The sequence below is a fragment of the Microcaecilia unicolor genome, chromosome 11, assembly GCF_901765095.1.
Source record: "Microcaecilia unicolor chromosome 11, aMicUni1.1, whole genome shotgun sequence".
NCBI lineage: Eukaryota > Metazoa > Chordata > Amphibia > Gymnophiona > Siphonopidae > Microcaecilia > Microcaecilia unicolor.
The window spans coordinates 125867713-125888410 of NC_044041.1; the positions used below are offsets into that span (position 1 = coordinate 125867713).

The 20698-nt window shown below is 49.5% G+C and overlaps 1 protein-coding gene across 1 annotated transcript in view; it reads left to right on the forward strand.

Annotated features, from left to right (window-relative positions):
* The window catches only part of POLA2 (DNA polymerase alpha 2, accessory subunit), a 164551-nt gene that overhangs the window by 95003 nt on the left and 48850 nt on the right, over positions 1-20698 (forward strand). Inside the window, 6 exon segments of the mRNA XM_030219771.1 lie at positions 1248-1334; positions 1337-1363; positions 1686-1705; positions 3457-3480; positions 4069-4142; positions 5370-5478. Of these exon segments, the coding sequence (XP_030075631.1) occupies positions 1248-1334; positions 1337-1363; positions 1686-1705; positions 3457-3480; positions 4069-4142; positions 5370-5478 (341 nt within the window).

Below are 20698 nucleotides of genomic sequence, written 5' to 3' on the forward strand. Positions count from 1 at the left end.
AATTTACATATCCCTCAAAACCCCACTACTACTATGTTTACTACAACTTGTAACATTCTCCTTCAAGACTTTGTAATTCTATTTACTATGTAAGCCACATTGAACCTGCTATGTGTGGGAAAGCGCGATGGTACAAATGCAATTAATAATAATAAGTAATAAAAGCACGTAAGCAACAATATCTAAGAATCATAGTCTTTCCTGAGAGGAAGACAGCCAACAGTAACATGGCATTCCAATTCAAGTCATTCCTTGCATGTCTTCCCACTTTTACTATATCAAAATAACGCTCTCCCCCTCCCACCCACCCCCAATACCCCTGGGATGCTGTCCTGATTACCTAAGAAATCATAGAATGTCCAACAAGTTCAGAGATGCACTATGGGATGTTCAAGATCCGGCTACATGCCCACGGGGGTGAGAGTGACCCAAAAAGGTTCCCAAATCTACTGCAGTGCTGCTACTTTAACCAAAGCAATGTATGCAGTCCTAATACCTCTCCATGGTGAGCAGATATATCATTTGAGCATGCCACAGCAAGTTACTTTTTAGTATGCATAAACAATTTTCTTCAGAAATCAAGATGACCAACAAGCGATGAGGTCAGTATCACAGAGGTATGCTTTTGATATAATGATCTTCATTACAATATAGACATGATTTAGCATGCTGATTTGCAGTAAGTGATAGATGTAAGGTTGATTTTATTGTTTTGATTTTATTCGAATTTTTACCTCAATTTTATGGCCTGTTCTTTTAATATTGTATTTCAGTCCATGGTTTCCTGAAAGTTATGTAGTTCTCCAACAATTACAGACTTTCCACTCTGTTTATCCTGTTCTGTAACATGAGAAACAATATTTGGTTATAGGGAGAGATTGAAGGGAGTAGGGGAGTCTTGGTTCTTATTTTTTATGATGCTTTTTCTCCCTTAGATATAACAAATAAGTGCAGGTTTGTAACCCTCTGCCTTTGAAGTTTAATTTGTTCATTCTGTGCTTCTATTTTACATATACTGAGTAGCCAGGGTGGCTTATTGATAACAATAAGCATAGGAGTGCCATGACACTCATCTAACTAAAACAAGACAGGATATGTAATTGTGAGGTGCTCTGACATTAGAAACCCCTCAGAGAACTATTGGTCTTATTTTGCATTTCCTTATCAGATAGAATTGATTTTCTATAAACTCTTTTCTTCTTTTACCTTTGTCTCTTTCCTACAATCCACACCCTCTGCTACTTTAGATTCAGGTCCTCAAATGGTTCTGGTTGCCTGTGGACCTTACACCACTTCTGACAGTATTGCCTATGAGCCTCTGAGGGACCTGATAGACACATTAACAGAGACAGACCAGATGTCTGTATCCTGGTAAGATATAATACGTTAGAATGTTGAGACATCTCTGTGACATTTATTTATGTATTTATTTATTTATGACATTTATACCCCACATTTTCCCGCATAAATTCGAGTTCAATGTGGTTAGCAAGCTACAAGAAGACAGTAAAAAAATGTGAAATAAAAACCATAATCCCACACACATCAACAAGGAAAAGAATTGTATATACATATCCAATTCTTGGGGAGGGGGGGGGGGGGGAGAAAAAAAAAAACTAGGCATCAGCATCAATTAACAGAAATTTTTTAAAAAGGAAAGATTTAAAAAACTTGCAAAAACCAAGTAATCATGCTGGGACCTTTTGTGTTTCGGCAAGGAATTCCCACCACGTAATACCTTGGTAAGAAAAAGTAGCAAAATAAATTGACTTACAGACTACTTTCTTACAGGTAGGAAAATGAAAACACAGGTAGTCTCTCGCATCATAGGTTGCATTGCAAAAATGCAAAGTGAATCAGCGGTGGGGTAGCCCTTCTAAAGCGTGACACTTGCAGGACTAACCTGGCCACATTATTCTGGGCAGTTTGAAGCTTCCTTAAAACACACTCTTTGCAACCAGCGTAGATAGAATATAATAATCAAATTGGGCCAACACTAGAAACTGGGCAAATAACCTGAAAATATCTATTGAAAAAAGGGGCCTGATTCGCTTCAGCTTCCAAAGTACCTTAGAAGATTCCCCCCCTCCCCTCCCCTGTTTACTAAGCTGTGCAGTAATGCCGACATAGCCATTCACTTGAATGGGCTGTGTCGGCATTGCTGCAAGGCAAACAAGGGGGTTAGTGACTACAGAGGACACCTGAGATTCAAAGGATAAGTGCCAATCAACAGCCACCCCCAATATTTTAAGAGTGGTTTCCAAGGAATAAGTAATGCAGTCAGTGCTAAATTGCTGTAGGATCGTGGTCAAACGGACAGGTTTAATACCAAAAATTTAGTCTTATCCCGATTTAATTTAAGCCTAAAATCAGAGGCCCAGCAATCGGTTAAATCAAGGCCCGATTTAATTCTGTGGAGAATTCCAAGGATGCCACCTCAAAGGGGATGTAAACAGTGACATTGTCAGCATAAATACAAAAATGGAATCCCATAGACTCTAGTCTGCCTCCTCGCCCCCCCCCCCCCCCCCCCCCCCCAAGCAGAGCCATTATGACATTAAATAGTATTGGAGAAAGAGGAGAAGCCTTGTGGTACACCACAGTCAGGAGACCAAGGTAGAGATAAGGAGCTTGACATCTTTACATTGTAAGACCTTGACTTCAGGAAACTCTGGAACCAGGACATGACTTTCCCACAAAGCCCAAATTGGTTTAATAAATTTAACAGAAGATCATGATCCACCACATCAAAGGCACTTGACATGTCGAATTGCATAACCAGAACCTTCTTCCCTAAGCATATTTCTTTCCTAAAGTCAGAGGACTAAAGTGGCTAGGACAGTCTCAGTACTATAGCAAGCCTGAAGCCAGACTGGGAAACATGAAGCGGGGTGAAAGGTGGAGAGGTAGTGAGCTGGAATGCAACAATTCCTTCTGTCACTTTGGCTAATGAGAGTATTGAAGCAGCTGGTCTATAATTGGCAACATCACTTAGCGAGCCCAAAGGATTCTTAGGTATAGGGATTAATATAATTGAACCTTTCTTGGACTGGGAAGAGGCCCCTGAATGAACAGAAAAGAGATATGCTCCCCAAGAAGCTAAAATGAACAAGCAGAGGGCTTCTTCAGCATATAACTTGGACAAGCATCAAGAATACCATAGGACAAGGAATACTTTGAAAGGAAGAGAACTTAACTGTATCTGAGGAGGGCAAACTGAAAAGAAGACAGAGTCTGTTGGCAGGTATTCCAGCCCAATGCTCAACCCCTTGGACACAGGAGGAGCAACACTGTATCAGCAAACTGAGCAAACTGCCTCCTCCCTAATTTTGCTATTTTCAACTCAAATGCCAGGGCTGGGAAAGTTCTTAACCTTCTGCTTTGTTTTACCTGATTGATATTCCCTTCTCCTCAACTTGGTTTTTTGTTTTTCCCGTTGTAGCTTGGACCTTCTAGATGCAAAAGCATGAACAAGTTGAGGTACGGTCAAGCAAGTATCAGTAATTAACAAACTGCATGATAATATGGGCTTCAAAGGAAGGGGTTCGGTGCCTAGATCAGGGATGCTCCTTATTGTACAGAATAACTAGAGTTAATCCTTGAATCTTTTTTTCCTTTTGGGGGGGGGGGAGGGGGGGGTTGAGGTATACAGTGTTTTACTATTGATGTACAGAAGATGCTATTAGCCTACTTGACCAATGCAAAATTCTTTCTTTTTGTAAAAAGGAAACGGTACAATATACAGTTTAAGGATTTTTCAATATGTTAATTTTTCTCCATAAATTATCTTAAATTTCAGGATTTTGCAAGGTAGCTTCATTATTAATGGTGAACTTTTTTTTTCACCTTTTTGCTTAAATCCCTGGGGAATGGGTTTAGAATGAAACCATGTTGTGACTACTAGGCCATAGATGTTGGCTTGTGTTTTGTTAGAGATAACAATATGTTTCAGAGCCCTTTCTGGCCTCCTGGTATTGCTGGAATCCAGATATGTCACCATGTTCATTTGCACTGTGTTGCTGGTTACCAGTGATTGAGGTCCTTACAAGCTTTCCTCTTTCCTTTCAGACCTGTAAGCTTACTGCATCTTTTGAAGATGTTTTCAGACAATGCTTGAAAATGATCATTGAGGGAACAAGAAGGTAGGCTTCCTTCCACCTGCAGTCTTTAGACAGTGGAAACAGATTTTCTTTTTTATTTTAATTGAAATCTTTATATTGCTGTGACTTTCAGATTCCTGGTTTCTTAGTTCTATAAAATGAAAATGATTGCCTATGTAGAATAAAGATGTTAATGTGGTATAAAGAAACTGGGGGGTCCTGTATTACCTAGCCCATAATGCACCTTTAGTACAGGTGCTGCGTGATCTGAAATGATTTTTACTCTTACAAAGATAATTTTTAGTTAGTTTTTGGTCTACAGCCCAATGGTTCAGCAACAGCCTGTGTTTAATTTCCAGTTTAAATGTTTGTTTCCTGGGACAGACAGATTTGGATGTGGATGGATGGACTTCTCTGTTGCGAAAGAAACCCTCAGGCAGTGTAGAGAACAGATGGTGACTAGACTTTTTAGATTGTTAGACGTTTGCCTTACTTTGTCACTGGGGTTTTTCTTTTGCTATGCATTGAACACCCAGGAAAATCCTTAGTTTGGTGCTTTTTGACAAATTTGTAAGCACAGTAAGTTGGAATTGAGCCGTCCTTCACCTGAGATCCATGTATAGCACTCGTAGGAACTTTTCATCTGCTGTTCTAAGAGCACATCCTCAAAGGGGGCCAAAACAATCACTCTCATCTGTAAAAACTACTTCTATTGCAAGATCCTTGTACTGAATGTTTTTTGTATTAATGGCATCATTCCCAGCTACACTGAACTTTGTGTACTGAAAGCAGGTTTGTATTCACTTAAATACTGGCTATCATTCAAGCATTGTGCAGCCTCCTGTTCCATACTGGACTTCAGTTTTGTTTTACTGTGTTGGGTTTTGCTACTTGCTTGTCCTTCTTTAGTGGCATGGTTTAAGTTTCACAAACCTAAATTAGCAATCTAATCTCAATAAGAGGTTTATGAATTCTACTTTGTACAAGAAAAGTTGTTTGTGCTGTGTGTGCATACAGACTCAGAACTGAGTCTGTATGCACACACAGTTTATTTATAAGTTTATTTATGATGATATTAGAAACAAAGTAGTCAAAATAGTATATACAGATACAGAAGAAACAAAATAGAAGAATTCAGATTCAAGTAACAATGATTTTATCTTCTTCTGAAAATGGATTATTGAGCATAGCCTGTGTCCTCAACACTTATTACATTCTAAGACTGTTACTTTATAGTAATTTTGCCATTTTGTTTCTCCTTCATGATAGCTCTGACTCTCAGCTTGTGTTTGTCCCTTCAGTGAGGGATGTGCATCAGGAGTATGTGTATCCGCAGCCGCCGTTTAACTGCTATGAGCCACTGAGGGATGACAAAAAGGTGAGCACTCAAATGAGCTGGGCTATAATCATGGTTGTAGCCTTGGGTACACAGGTGGTTCATAAAGACTCCTTTTAGAGGGATCTTGGGGTGATAGTATCTGAGGATTTGAAGGCGACGAAACAGTGTGACAAGGCGGTGGCCATAGCTAGAAGGTTGTTAGACTGTATAGAGAGAGGTGTGACCAGCAGAAGAAAGGGAGTGTTGATGCCCCTGTATAAGTCGTTGGTGAGGCCCCACCTGGAGTATTGTATTCAGTTTTGGAGGCCGTATCTTGTTAAGGATGTAAAAAGAATTGAAGCGGTGCAAAGAAAAGCTACGAGAATGGTATGGGATTTGCGTTACAAGACGTATGAGGAGAGACTTGCGGACTTGAACATATGTATACTCTGGAGGAAAGGAGAAACAGGGGTGATATGATACAGACGTTCAAATATTTGAAAGGTATTAATCTGCAAATGATCCTTTTCTGGCGATGCGAAGACGGTAGAACGAGAGGACATGAAATGAGATTGAAGGGGGGCAGACTCAAGAAAAATGTCAGGAAGTATTTTTTCACGGAGAGAGTAGTGGATGCTTGGAATGCCCTCCCACGGGAGGTGGTGGAAACGAAAACAGTAACGGAATTCAAATATGCGTGGGATAAACATAAAGGAATCCTGTTCAGAAGGAATGGATCCTAAGGAGCTTAGCCAAGATTGGGTGGCAGAGCCGGTGGCGGGAGGTGGGGATGGTGCTGGGCAGACTTATACGGTCTGTGCCACAGCCGGTGGTGGGAGGCGGGACTGGTGGTTGGGAGGCGGGGATAGTGCTGGGCAGACTTATACGGTCTGTGCCAGAACCGGTGGTGGGAGGCGGGGCTGGTGGTTGGGAGGCGGGGATAGTGCTGGGCAGGCTTATACGGTCTGTGCCCTGAAAAGGACAGGTACAAATCAAGGTAAGGTATACACAAAAAATAGCAAATGTGAGTTTATCTTGTTGGGCAGACTGGATGGACCGTGCAGGTCTTTTTCTGCCGTCATCTACTATGTTACTATGACCCAGTATCTGCACTTGCATGTTTGTTTTTTGAATACTAGGTTAAGTGGACCATTGACCTGATCCAATGTTGAACTTGTGCTTTTATGTTTTGGGGATTTCTTTTTATTCCTCTAATTGTGGTTCTTATTTTGTGGTTTCTTTTTTCTTTTCTTCGATGATTTCTTTTCTTAAAAATGAAACGTGAATCTCATTTGGCTCTTGCTGAGTCTGAAACAGCCTCTACTACATTGTCATTCATAAAAACCCAGGATTTTGCCATAACTTGTTTTTTTGTAAGCCCTAGTTAAGCTCAGCCATCACAGTGAGGCCTTCATTAGGGGCTACAGACTGAGGCTCCTTCAGGAAATCGGTATGCATGCATCATTGACAGTGACTCTGCTGAACAATATCTTCAGAGCTTTCTACAGAAGTGCTTATATGCCTTCTGGACAGTCACAGTAACTTCCATGCTCCCACAGCATGCTCCAGTCTGTGATTTTGTCCATTTGTTTTTAGATATCCCTCATTCTCTGAGGACAAGCAGGCTGCTTGTTTTCACGACTGGGTTGACGTCCACGGCAGCCCCCACCAACCGGAACAAAAACTTTGCGGGCGGTCCCGCACGCAGGGCACGCCCACCGCGCATGCGCGGCCATCTTCCCGCCCGTGCGCGACCGTTCCCGCTCAGTCTTTTCTTTTCCGCGCTGGAGAAAGCCGTGTTTGTCTCTCTGTCAGCCCCGGAAACCGGACCGCGCCTTAGACGCGAGTTTTTTCTTCATTGTTTCTTTGATTGTTTTCTTTTGTTCTGTTTTTAAAAAAAAAAAAAAAGAAAACTTTTTCCCCTCGTATTTTTAGCGGGGGCACCTCGTTGCGGCATTGTGGCCACACGGTCGATTTATTTTTTGAGGTGTGATTTTAACCGCCACCATCGACGACTTTGACTTCGCCGACGCGATTTTTCCGTCGATGTCCTCGAAGGCCTCGAGTGGATTTAAGAAGTGTGGTTGGTGCGGCCGGCATATCTCGCAGACCGACACTCACGCTTGGTGTCTCCAGTGCCTCGGGCCGGAGCACGATACCAAGACGTGCACCTTGTGTCTCGGGTTACGGAAACGGACACAGGTGGCGAGGCAAGTTCTTCGGGACCGTCTTTTCGGAACTTGCGCCGGCCCCTCGACGTCGACTTCGACAGCATCGGTGTCGACAGCCGGATCTTCGGTACCGATGTCCACGAAATCGGCACCGACGGCATCGACCCAGGAGCACAGGTCCCGTTGGACCGCCGGTCTTCCAGAGATGGCAGAGGTGAGCGGCTGCATGGGCAATCGGCCCCGGTCACTCCCTCTACCCAGGGCCCTCGGGACCGAACCCTGTCGGACCCGATCCCTCGAGGCCGAGGGGGATCTACCTCCTCCTCTTCGGTACCGCCGAGCGCCGATGACGGGCACCGGAAGAAGGCTAAAAAGCACCGTCATCGGTCGCCCACGGCGCATGTGGCTACCGGCTCCAGAGATGACTCGACGCGGAGGAAGCGGCAGCGCCGGGAGGAGCGTTCCCCCTCGGTGATAGAGGTATCGCTACATCAGGGAACCAGCACTTCAGTGCCGTCTCCTGGACCTGAGCAGATTCTGGCACCTCTACCGGCCCCCTCGTCTTTCCCGACAGCGGGCCTTGACGAGTGCCTCTGAGCCATCCTTCCGGGGATCCTGGAAGGGCTGATGCGCCAGACTGTGCCGGCGCCGGGGGTGCTTGCGCCTTCGGCGCCGTTGATGGAGGCGCCGGCGTGCTCTAGCCTGGTGCCGAGGCCTTCGACGCCGACGCCGCTTGTGGTGCCGGTCTCGACCGCCACGCAGGTGGAGTCCCCGTCGACGTCGATGGAGGGAGCTTCATCCCCGCCGGCGCGGGAGTCCACCGCTCGACGACGCCACCGAGGACTCGGTGCCTCGATGTCGAGCCGGGCCCGGTTGAGGTCTGAGCTACAGGAGCTCATGTCCGACACCGAGGAAGAGGCCTCGTGGGGGGAGGAGGAGGACCCCAGATATTTCTCCTCAAAGGAGTCTGTGGGCCTTCCCTCCGACACCACTCCTTCACCGGAGAGGAAGCTCTCGCCACCTGAGAGCCTCTCCTTTGCCTCCTTCGTCAGGGATATGTCTATCTGCATTCCCTTCCCCGTGGTCTCTGTGGACGAGCCGAGGGCCGAGATGCTCGAGGTCCTCGACTATCCATCACCACCTAGAGAGTCCTCCACGGTACCGTTGCACAATGTCCTCAAAGAGACACTGCTTCGGAACTGGTTGAGACCTTTATCTAACCCCACCATCCCCAAGAAAGCGGAGTCCCAATACAGGATCCACTCAGACCCAGAGTTAATGCGGCCTCAATTGCCTCATGACTCGGCGGTCGTGGACTCTGCTCTCAAGAGGGCACGGAGTTCGAGGGATACTGCCTCGGCGCCCCCGGGGCGGGAGTCTCGCACTCTGGACTCGTTTGGGAGGAAGGCCTACCAATCTTCAATGCTCGTGACCCGCATCCAATCCTACCAGCTCTACACGAGCATACACGTGCGGAATTATGTGAAGCAACTGGCGGACCTGGTCGACAAGCTCCCCCCGGAGCAGTCCAGGCCTTTTCAGGAGGTGGTCAGGCAGCTGAAGGTGTGCAGAAAGTTCCTGTCCAGGGGTATATATGACACCTGCGACGTGGCATCTCGTGCTGCGGCCCAAGGTATAGTGATGCGCAGGCTCTCATGGCTGCGTGCCTCTGACCTGGACAACCGCACCCAGCAGAGACTGGCTGACGTCCCTTGCCGGGGGGATAATATTTTTGGCGAGAAGGTCGAGCAGCTGATGGACCAACTGCATTAGCGGGAAACCGCCCTCGACAAGCTCTCCCACCGGGCGCCTTCAGCATCCACCTCAGCAGGTGGACGTTTTTTCCCGGGCCCGGCAGGCTGTGCCCTATGCCTTTACCAAGCGTAGGTACACCCAGCCGGCCCGAAGGCCTCGTCAGGCACAGGGACAGTCCCAGCGCGCTCGTTCTCGTCAACAGCGTGCGCCTAAGCAGCCCCCTGTGCCTCCACAGCAAAAGCCGGGGACGGGCTTTTGACTGGATCCATGGGAACGTAGCCGCCCTCAAAGTGTCCGTACCGGACGATCTGCCAGTCGGAGGGAGGTTAAAATTTTTTCACCAAAGGTGGCCTCTCATAACCTCCGACCAGATACGCCCTGAATTTGGCCTCCCCTCCACCAAATTGTCCTCCGGGAGCTCAATCCTTCAGCTCCCATCACAAGCAGGTACTTGCAGAGGAACTCTCCGCCTTTCTCAGCGCCAATGCGGTCGAGCCCGTACCACCCGGGCAGGAAGGGCAGGGATTCTATTCCAGGTACTTCCTTGTGGAAAAGAAAACAGGGGGGATGCGTCCCATCCTAGACCTGAGAGGCCTGAACAAATTCCTGGTCAAAGAAAAGTTCAGGATGCTTTCCTTGGGCACCCTTCTGCCAATGATTCAGAAAAACGATTGGCTATGTTCCCTGGATTTAAAGGACGCATACACTCACATCCCGATACTGCCAGCTCACAGACAGTATCTCAGATTCCGCCTGGGCACACGGCACTTTCAGTATTGTGTGCTGCCCTTTGGGCTCGCCTCTGCCCCACAGGTGTTTACTAAGTGCCTCGTGGTGGTAGCGGCGTATCTACGCAAGCTGGGAGTGCACGTGTTCTCATATCTCGATGATTGGCTGGTCAAGAACACCTCGGAGGCAGGAGCTCTCCAATCCATGCAGTGCACTATTCAACTCCTGGAGCTGCTGGGGTTTGTGATAAATTACCCAAAGTCCCATCTCCAGCCAGCCCAGTCTCTGGAATTCATAGGAGCTCTGCTGAATACCCAGACGGCTCAGGCCTTCCTTCCCGAAGCGAGGGCCAACAACCTCCTGTCCCTGGCTTCACAGACCAGAGCGTCTCAGCAGATCACAGCTCGGCAGATGTTGAGACTTCTGGGTCATATGGCCTCCACAGTTCATGTGACTCCCATGGACCCTAGCTTCCCAGTGGTTTCAAGCCACCGGGAATCTAGAAGATGTCATCCGCCTCTCCACCAGTTGCCACACTTCACTGCACTGGTGGACCATTCAGACCAATTTGACCCTGGGACGTCCATTCCAAATTCCACAGCCCACGAAAGTGCTGACGACGGATGCATCTCGCCTGGGGTGGGGAGCTCATGTCGATGGGCTTCACACCCAGGGACTGTGGTCTCTCCAGGAAAAGGATCTTCAGATCAACCTCCTGGAGCTCCGAGCGATCTGGAACGCACTGAAGGCTTTCAGAGATCGGCTGTCCTGTCAAGTTATCCAAATTCGGACAGACAATCAGGTTGCAATGTTTTACATCAACAAGCAGGGGGGCACCGGATCTCGCCCCCTGTGTCAGGAAGCCATCGGGATGTGGCGTTGGGCTTGCCAGTTCGGCATGCTCCTCCAAGCCACATACCTGGCAGGCGTAAACAACAGTCTGGCCGACAGACTGAGCAGAGTCATGCAACCGCACGAGTGGTCGCTCCATTCCAGAGTGGTACGCAAGATCTTCCGAGAGTGGGAACCCCCTCGGTGGACCTTTTCGCCTCTCAGACCAACCAAAAGCTGCCTCTGTTCTGTTCCAGACTTCAGACACACGGCAGGCTAGCGTCGGATGCCTTTCTCCTTCATTGGGGGACCGGCCTCCTGTATGCTTATCCTCCCATACCTTTGGTGGGGAAGACCTTACTGAAGCTCAAGCAAGACCACGGCACCATGATTCAGATAGCGCCCTTTTGGCCCCGTCAGATCTGGTTCCCTCTTCTTCTGGAGTTGTCCTCCGAAGAACCGTGGAGATTGGAGTGTTTTCCGACTCTCATTTCGCAGAACAACAGGGCGTTGCTGGACCCCAACCTTCAGTCCCTGGCTCTCACGGCCTGGATGTCCGGGCGTAGACTTCGCTTCGTTGGGTCTGTCTGAGGGTGTCTCCCGTGTCTTGCTTGCCTCTAGGAAGGATTCCAATAAAAAGAGTTACTTTTTCAAGTGGAGGAGGTTTGTCGTTTGGTGTGAGAGCAAGGCCCTAGAACCTCGTTCTTGCCCTGCACAGAACCTGCTTGAATACCTTATCTGGCCTCAAGACCAACTCAGTAAGGAATCACCTTAGTGCGATTAGTGCTTACCATTATCGTGTGGAAGGTAAAGCCATCTCTGGAGAGCCTTTAGTCATTCGCTTCATGAGAGGCCTGCTTTTGTCAAAGCCCCCTATCAAGCCTCCTACAGTGTCATGGGATCTCAACGTCGTCCTCACCCAGCTGATGAAACCTCCTTTTGAGCCACTGAATACCTGCCATCTGAAGTACTTGACCTGGAAGGTCATTTTCTTGGTGGCAGTTACTTCAGCTCGTAGGGTCAGTGAGCTTCAAGCCCTGGTAGCTCATGCTCCGTATACCAAATTTCATCACAACAGAGTAGTGCTCCGCACTCACCCAAAGTTCCTGCCGAAGGTGGTGTCGGAGTTCCATCTTAATCAGTCAATTGTCTTGCCAACATTCTTTCCCAGACCGCATACCCGCCCTGCTGAACGTCAGTTGCACACATTGGACTGCAAGAGAGCATTGGCCTTCTACTTGGAGCGGACACAGCCCCACAGACAGTCCGCCCAATTGTTTGTTACTTTTGACCCTAACAGGATAGGGGTCGCTGTCGGGAAACGCACCATCTCCAATTGGCTAGCAGATTGCATTCCTTCACTTATGCCCAGGCTGGGCTGGCTCTTGAGGGTCATGTCACGGCTCATAGTGTCAGAGCCATGGCAGCGTCGGTGGCCCACTTGAAGTCGGCCACTATTGAAGAGATTTGCAAGGCTGCAACGTGGTCATCTGTCCACACATTCACATCACATTACTGCCTCCAGCAGGATACCCGACGCGACAGTCGGTTCGGGCAGTCGGTGCTGCAGAATCTGTTTGGGGTGTAAATCCAACTCCACCCTCCAGGACCCAGATTTATTCTGGTCAGGCTGCACTCTCAGTTAGTTGTTCTTCGTAGGTCAATTTCTGTTATACCTCGCCGTTGCGAGGTTCAATTGACCTGGGTTCTTGTTTTGAGTGAGCCTGAGAGCTAGGGATACCCCAGTCGTGAGAACAAGCAGCCTGCTTGTCCTCGGAGAAAGTGAATGATACATACCTGTAGCAGGTGTTCTCCGAGGACAGCAGGCTGATTGTTCTCACCTACCCTCCCTCCTCCCCTTTGGAGTTGCGTTTCATCATTTTTGCTTGTCATTCAACTGAGCGGGAACGGTCACGCACGGGCGGGAAGACGGCTGCGCATGCGCGGTGGGACCGCCCGCGAAGTTTTGTTCCGGTTGGTGGGGGCTGCCGCGGACGTCACCCAGTCGTGAGAACAATCAGCCTGCTGTCCTCGGAGAACACCTGCTACAGGTATGTATCATTCACTATACTGCCAGCTCACAGACAGTATCTCAGATTCCGCCTGGGGACACGGCACTTTCAGTATTGTGTGCTGCCCTTTGGGCTCACCTCTGCCCCACGGGTGTTCACGAAGTGCCTCGTGGTGGTCGTGGCGTATCTACGCAAGCTGGGAGTGCACGTGTTCCCATATCTCGACGATTGGCTGGTCAAGAACACCTCGGAGGCAGGAGCTCTCCGGTCCATGTAGTGCACTATTCACCTCCTGGAGCTGCTGGGGTTTGTGATAAATTACCCAAAGTCTCATCTCCAACCAGTCCAATCTCTGGAATTCATAGGAGCTCTGCTGAATTCACAGACGGCTCAGACCTTTCTTCCCGAAGCGAGGGCCCACAACCTCCTGTCCCTCGCTTCCCAGACCAGAGCGTCTCAGCAGGTCATAGCTCGGCAGATGTTGAGACTCCTAGGTCATATGGCCTCTACAGTTCATGTGACTCCCATGGCTCGTCTTCACATGAGATCTGCTCAATGGACCCTAGCTTCCCAGTGGTGCCAGGCCACCGGGAATCTAGAAGATGTCATCCGCCTGTCCCCCAGTTGCCGCAATTCGCTGCACTGGTGGACACTTCGGACCAATTTGACCCTGGGACGTCCATTCCAAATTCCGCAGCCCACGAAAGTGCTGATGACGGATGCATCTCACCTGGGGTGGGGAGCTCATGTCGATGGGCTTCACACCCAGGGACTGTGGTCCCTCCAGGAACAAGATCTTTAGATCAACCTCCTGGAGCTCCGAGCGGTCTGGAACGCACTGAAGGCATTCAGAGATCGGCTGTCCTATCAAATTATCCAAATTCGGACAGACAATCAGGTTGCAATGTATTACATCAACAAGCAGGGGGGCACCGGATCTCACCCCCTGTGTCAGGAAGCCGTCAGGATGTGGCGTTGGGCCTGCCAGTTCGGCATGCTTCTTCAAGCCACATACCTGGCAGGTGTAAACAACAGTCTGGCCGACAGACTGAGCAGAGTCATGCAACCTCACGAGTGGTCGCTCCATTCCAGAGTGGTATGCAAGATCTTCCGAGAGTGGGGCACTCCCTCGGTGGACCTTTTAGCCTCTCAGACCAACCACAAGCTGCCTCTGTTCTCTTCCAGACTACAGGCACACGGCAGACTAGCGTCGGATGCCTTTCTCCTCCATTGGGGGACCGGCCTCCTGTATGCTTATCCTCCCATACCTTTGGTGGGGAAGACCTTACTGAAGCTCAAGCAAGACCACGGCACCATGATTCTGATAGCGCCTTTTTGGCCCCGCCAGATCTGGTTCCCTCTTCTTCTGGAGTTGTCCTCCGAAGAACCGTGGAGATTGGAGTGTTTTCCGACTCTCATTTCGCAGAACGACGGAGCTCTTCTGCACCCCAACCTTCAGTCTCTGGCTCTCAAGGCCTGGATGTTGAGGGCGTAGACTTCGCTTCGTTGGGTCTGTCTGAGGGTGTCTCCCGTGTCTTGCTTGCCTCTAGGAAGGATTCCACTAAAAAGAGTTACTTTTTCAAGTGGAGGAGGTTTGTCGTTTGGTGTGAGAGCAAGGCCCTAGAACCTCGTTCTTGTCCTGCACAGAACCTGCTTGAATACCTTCTGCACTTATCAGAGTCTGGCCTCAAGACCAACTCAGTAAGAAATCACCTTAGTGCGATTAGTGCTTACCATCATCGTGTAGAGGGTAAAGCCATCTCTGGAGAGCCTTTAGTCGTTCGATTCATGAGAGGCTTGCTTTTGTCAAAGCCCCCTGTCAAGCCTCCTGCAGTGTCATGGGATCTCAACGTCGTCCTCACCCAGCTGATGAAACCTCCTTTTGAGCCACTGAATTCATGCCATCTGAAGTACTTGCCAACATTCTTTCCCAGACCGCATACCCGCCCTGCTGAACGTCAGTTGCACACATTGGACTGCAAGCAAGCTTTGGCCTTCTATCTGGAGCGGACACAGCCCCACAGACAGTCCGCCCAATTGTTTATTTCTTTCGACCCCAATAGGAAAGGGGTCGCTGTCGGGAAACGCACCATCTCCAATTGGCTAGCAGATTGCATTTCCTTCACTTACGCCCAGGCTGGGCTGACTCTTGAGGGTCATGTCACGGCTCATAGTGTTAGAGCCATGGCAGCGTCGGTGGCCCACTTGAAGTCAGCCACTATTGAAGAGATTTGCAAAGCTGCGACGTGGTCATCTGTCCACACATTCACATCTCATTACTGCCTCCAGCAGGATACCCGACGCGACAGTCGGTTCGGGCAGTCGGTGCTGCAGAATCTGTTTGGGGTTTAAATCCAACTCCACCCTCCAGGACCCGAATTTATTCTGGTCAGGCTGCACTCTCAGTTAGTTGTTCTTCGTAGGTCAATTTCTGTTATACCCTCGCCGTTGCGAGGTTCAATTGACCTGGGTTGTTGTTTGAGTGAGCCTGAGAGCTAGGGATACCCCAGTCGTGAGAACAAGCAGCCTGCTTGTCCTCGGAGAAAGCGAATGATACATACCTGTAGCAGGTTTTCTCTGAGGACAGCAGGCTGATTGTTCTCACCTACCCTCCCTCCTCCCCTTTGGAGTTGTGTTTTTTTCCTCATTCCTTTGCTTGTCATTCAACTGAGCGGGAACGGTCGCGCACGGGCGGGAAGACGGCCGCGCATGCACGGTGGGCGTGCCCTGCGTGCGGGACCGCCCGCAAAGTTTTTGTTCCGGTTGGTGGGGGCTGCTGTGGATGTCAACCCAGTCTTGAGAACAATCAGCCTGCTGTCCTCGGAGAACACCTGCTACAGGTATGTATCATTCGCTGAGCTGCTGGCTCCAATTTTTGATTAAAAACAAAAAAAGAATTATTTGCGTGCCTTAGTGTGGATTTGGATTTGAGAGTTACTCTTCTTTTTTTAAATCCATGCTCAAGGCGAGTTAAATTTAGGTTATTTCCCTGCACAGGTGGATTATTCTGACGCAATAGAGGGTAAAGTGACTTGCCAAGATCACAAGGGGCCATCAGTGGGAGAAGTAGGATTTGATCCCTGGCTTTCCTTTTTAATTACTTTCATTTTCTAGGTTTTGCTTTTGTGTTGGTGCCTCTTTGTAGTGTCTTCATTTCATCTTTTGATTTCAATTCAGTTGTTTTCTGACTTGGTTGAAAAGGTGCCCAGTGGCTTAAGATGGGCCTGTATTGTGGTTAGAGATGTTTGTCATCTTCACTCGACCTGATATAAATGCCTGGGAAAGGTCCATGGTGATGCCAAGTGCAGTCCAACATATCTCCTGAGGGTTCTGTAGGGATACGATTGAAAAAAAATCTGACATTGAAAGGTAAACCCAGTTTCTCGGGACTGGCATCGATGTCCACAGAGCCATGCAAACTGTTTACAAAAGGATCCTTAGACTCTTTTGGCAGTAAGTTCTGCTAGTAGATTCAAAAAATTCAGACTGACAACCTGAGGACTTTGAGCATGGACAATTTACAGAGGAAGACAATCTCAGGACTTCACTATCAGACCCGCTAAAGCATTTGTGCTCAGGAGATGGTCTCATACACTTAAATCTCCTCAGGACTTTCCTAGGAGTAATAAAACAACACACAGGTGTCCATGCGGAAAAAGGTATTATAATCTAGAAAAATAGGGTTATTACAAAAATGTATAGCACTTAGGACAGAACATTGTCACAAAGCTGCTTCTATGTGTATCTCATTGTCTATACCTGTCCCTCTGATTCTGTGTAAGTGAATGAGACTGTTCAGGTCTGAGGAGGAGGTAGTGTGCAGAATGGCTATCCGAGAATGAATTTCTGCATATATGCAGGGGTGTGTAATGTCTGATATGTGTGTATGTCCGGTGTGTGAATGGCTGTCCCTCTCTGGGTTAAATATCTGAATTCTCTTTTTCTATGTATAATTTGGTTTGTTTAATCTGATATTTCATGATTACCAAGGAGGTGTGAATTCCTTTGAAGGCCCTGTTCTTGGAGAACCAGTTGTCTGTTGTTCTTCCTGAGCACTGATCCTAAGACATGTAAACGAAGGCCCAGAAGGGTAGGAGACATCCTACCTGTCTACCCACAGACATCACCCAAGGATCAGACAGTGGGGGGTGGGGGGGGGGGAGCCTGTATCTAACTCTCTGGTTAAGAGCCCTTGAATCCTTAAGTTAACTTCCTTATCGTCTTCTCCAGACCATTCCTACGAGTTGGGTATATGCACTCCTACCAGCAGAGGGATACTGAGAATTATTGAATAGCGCTCCTGTATAAGGGACTGTGCAACACTGAACTGCTCAGTATTTCTCAGTCTCCCAGCAGAGGTTGGTGCTGTACAACCCTGCTCCATGTTTTTTGGTGGGTGCGCTGGTTTTGGCACCTTGTGTTTTAGTTAGGCTTACAGGTTCCCTTAGGGATCTTGCTTAGTGGTTTAGTAAAAGAAAAGGAAAATAAAGAAATCTCCATGGGAGAGAAACAGTTGCATTGGTCTCGGGCTCTTGGCCCCTGTGCCTCTTTCTGGGGGGTGTACACTCCGGGGTACCCTCCCCCTCCCTCTGCCCTTAGCAGTGCACCTCGGCCTTCTCCCCCCTTCTCTGGGGAGAAGTTCCTTCAGGCAAGGCCCCCTGGTAGGAACACAGCACCGTTCTCTTTCAAAAAAAAGACACCAGAACCAAGACAATCTAGGAGGGATGGCAGGGAGTATGGCAGTGGGATGCTATTCCTGGTCCCCACAAGGGTGGCTTTTCTTCCCCGCCCTTCCTCCTCCGATGGCGGTGCAGTCTGAGAAGCCGCGCCATTATGCGGCCTGTTCAGCGTGCCGTGTTGTCTCCATAGCACCGGTTTGTGCAGGGTTTGTTAGGAGGTGAGGCCTGGTTCTGGGGAGGAGCCGGATTTGGGTATTCCTTCCGGTGGCGGTAGGGGCAGCTACGATTCCTGGGCCGACAGCTGAAGGGTTGGAGGTGCAGAGAGCTCCTTCCCATGGCGCGACAGATGCGGTTTTGGCAGGAACGTCCGCCAGGTTGCTTTCTCCGCCACTGGTCCCTTCTTTCTCTGAGGAGCCGCTGGTGATGTCACAGCAGGAGGACTCAGGGGCTTCAGCAGCTCCATTTTTCCCAGAATTTGTGCTGCTACTACATCACTTATTGCCTTGAAGAGAGGAATTTCTCCTGATGTTGCAGAAGGTTCTCCGGCCCCTCTTCCACAGGATGGGCCCTTGGGGTCCTGCAGTTGAGGCACCCGGGTCCAAGAGGCCATGTCTGGCTGGTGTGGAGGATCTGTGGGAGGCTCTCTTCTGGTTCAGACCCTCCAGTAGATGCGGAGGGGGAAGGGGGAGAGTTTTGGAACACAGGATCCCTGGATGAACCATCAGAGGCTCCCATAGGTGAGGATCCTTTGGTAGTACGCATTTTTAGAGTTCAAGAGCTGTCCTCCCTGTTGGCAGAGGTACTTCAGACACTTAAATTGTCAGATGATCCCCCTTAGGTGTCCCGGAAAGGGGACCCGCTCCTTAAACCTCCACAAACCTTTCCTTAACATGAGGATTTGAAGGGAGGTGGAATGACTAGTTCCCGATTCACATTTATGAATCGGTCGTGGCATGGCTCGCCTTTATCAGCTCCCTCAGGCAGATCTGGAGGCCTTTCGGGTCCCCAAGGTGGACCGCGCTGGTTACAGCGGTCACCAAGAAGTCGGCTATCCCTCTTGAGGGTGGTGGCGTCTCTCAAGGGACCCGCAGGATCGCAGGTTGAGGCTTTGTTGAAGTGCTCCAAGGTTTCTGCCTTGGTCTTGCAGGCGGCCATCTGCGGGGGCTATATGGCTCGGGCCTGTTTTGGTTGGGATTAGCGTCTGTCTCATCTTCTCATTCGGGCTGCCGATGCCATTAATCTGAGATGGGCACCACTTTTCTTGCAGATGCCATGTATGACGTGGTTTCTGGCCTCTGCGAGGCATCTGGAACCCGTAGTGTCGGAACGTCGTTTCTTGTGGCTTCCGTCCACTGGGCGGTGGAGTATCATCCAAAGTACATCTGAGTCATCTTCCTTTCCAGGGTAAGCTTCTTTTGGTGATGAGTCAGAGAAACTTGTCCAAGAGTCTGGGCGAGTCCAAAGGGGCTCAGCTTCCAGAGGATAGGTCCTACTTGGCTTCTGGTCTGCGACCCGAGGGCGCGTCAGGGAGGCTCGCAGATACAGGCCAGGTAGATGTGCTGGTTTCTCAACATGCACAATTTCTGGAATAGAGGGTCAGTCCTTTCAGCCCTTTCGGGGTAACCGTAAAGGAGGTCATGACGGAGGCACCGGGGAATCCAGCAGTGCCAGAACCTCCCAATGAAGGTGCGTGGGCCCAGTCTCCGGTTCTGGCCTAGGAGGCAGGCTTCAGCTGTTTTATCGGAGCTGGGTCCGGGTAACTTCATACCAGTGAGTCTTAGATATAGTCAGGTACGGGTATGCCCTACAGTTTCGCCATCCGCTTCCAGATGCCTTTCTCGTTTCTCCTTGCAAGTCACCGCTGAAGGCCAGGGCCGTGCGTCAGACCCTGGATCGTCTTCTGGCTCTGCGGGCCGTGGTTCCCGTTTCTTCAGGCGAGAGAGGTTCTGGCAGATATTCTATTTGTTGTGCCCAAGAAGGAGGGGCTCCTAGCGTCTGATTCTAGACCTAAAAGGGTGAATCGGGCTTTGTGGATGTTGCCCTTCTGCATGGAGAATCTCAAGTCGGTTTATCGTAGCAGTTCAGCCGGGGGAGTTTGTCACGTCCTTAGTTCTTACGGAGGCGTACCTTCACATTCCTATTCTTCATGACCATCAGAAGTTTCTTCGCTTTACAGTCCTGGGAGATTACTTCCAGTTTCGAACAATGCCCTTCAGGCTTGCTACAGCACCACGGACCTTCTCCAAGGTGATGGTGGTGGTAGCGACTCAGTTGCATCGAGGACAGGATCTTGGTGCATCCATACCTGGACAATTGGTTTAATCAGGGCAAAGTCGGCAGAGGAAAGCCGAAGAGCCTCAGGCAAGTGGTTGTCCTCCAGCAGTTGGGGATGGATTGTCAATGCATCCAAGAGCTCGCTGGTTCCCTCTCAGTCTTTGGAATTCCTGGGAGTGCTTTTTCAATACTTGCGAGGGCTTGGCACCTTCTGGCAGTGCACATCCTGAGATCCATTTTCAGGTGCATCGGTTGCTGGCGATCCAGGCTCCGTCAGCGTGGATTTTTGCAGGTGCTGACGTCTATAGCGGTGGTCTATCGAGGTAGAGCCGGTGGTGGGAGGCGGGGCTGGTGGTTGGGAGGCGGGGGATAGTTGCTGGACAGACTTATACGGTCTGTGCCGGAGCCGGTGGTGGGAGGCGGGGCTGGTGGTTGGGAGGCGGGGATAGTGCTGGGCAGACTTATACGGTCTGTGCCAGAGCTGGTGGTGGGAGCGGGACTGGTGGTTGGGAGGCGGGGATAGTGCTGGGCAGACTTATACGGTCTGTGCCCTGAAGAGGGACAGGTACAAATCAAGGTAGGGTATACACAAAAAGTAGCACATATGAGTTTTATCTTGTTGGGCCAGGCTGGATGGACCGTGCAGGTCTTTTTCTGTCGTCATCTACTACGTTACTAGGAGGTGATGCCGTGGGCACAGGGACATATGAGGCCTCTTCAGGCGGTCCTCCTGGCTCGCTGGCCCCCTCAGGTGGACTCTCTCATGCAGAGTTTCTCTCCGTCATCCAGTGCAGCTCAGCCTTCAGTGGTGGCTGGATTAGCATCATCT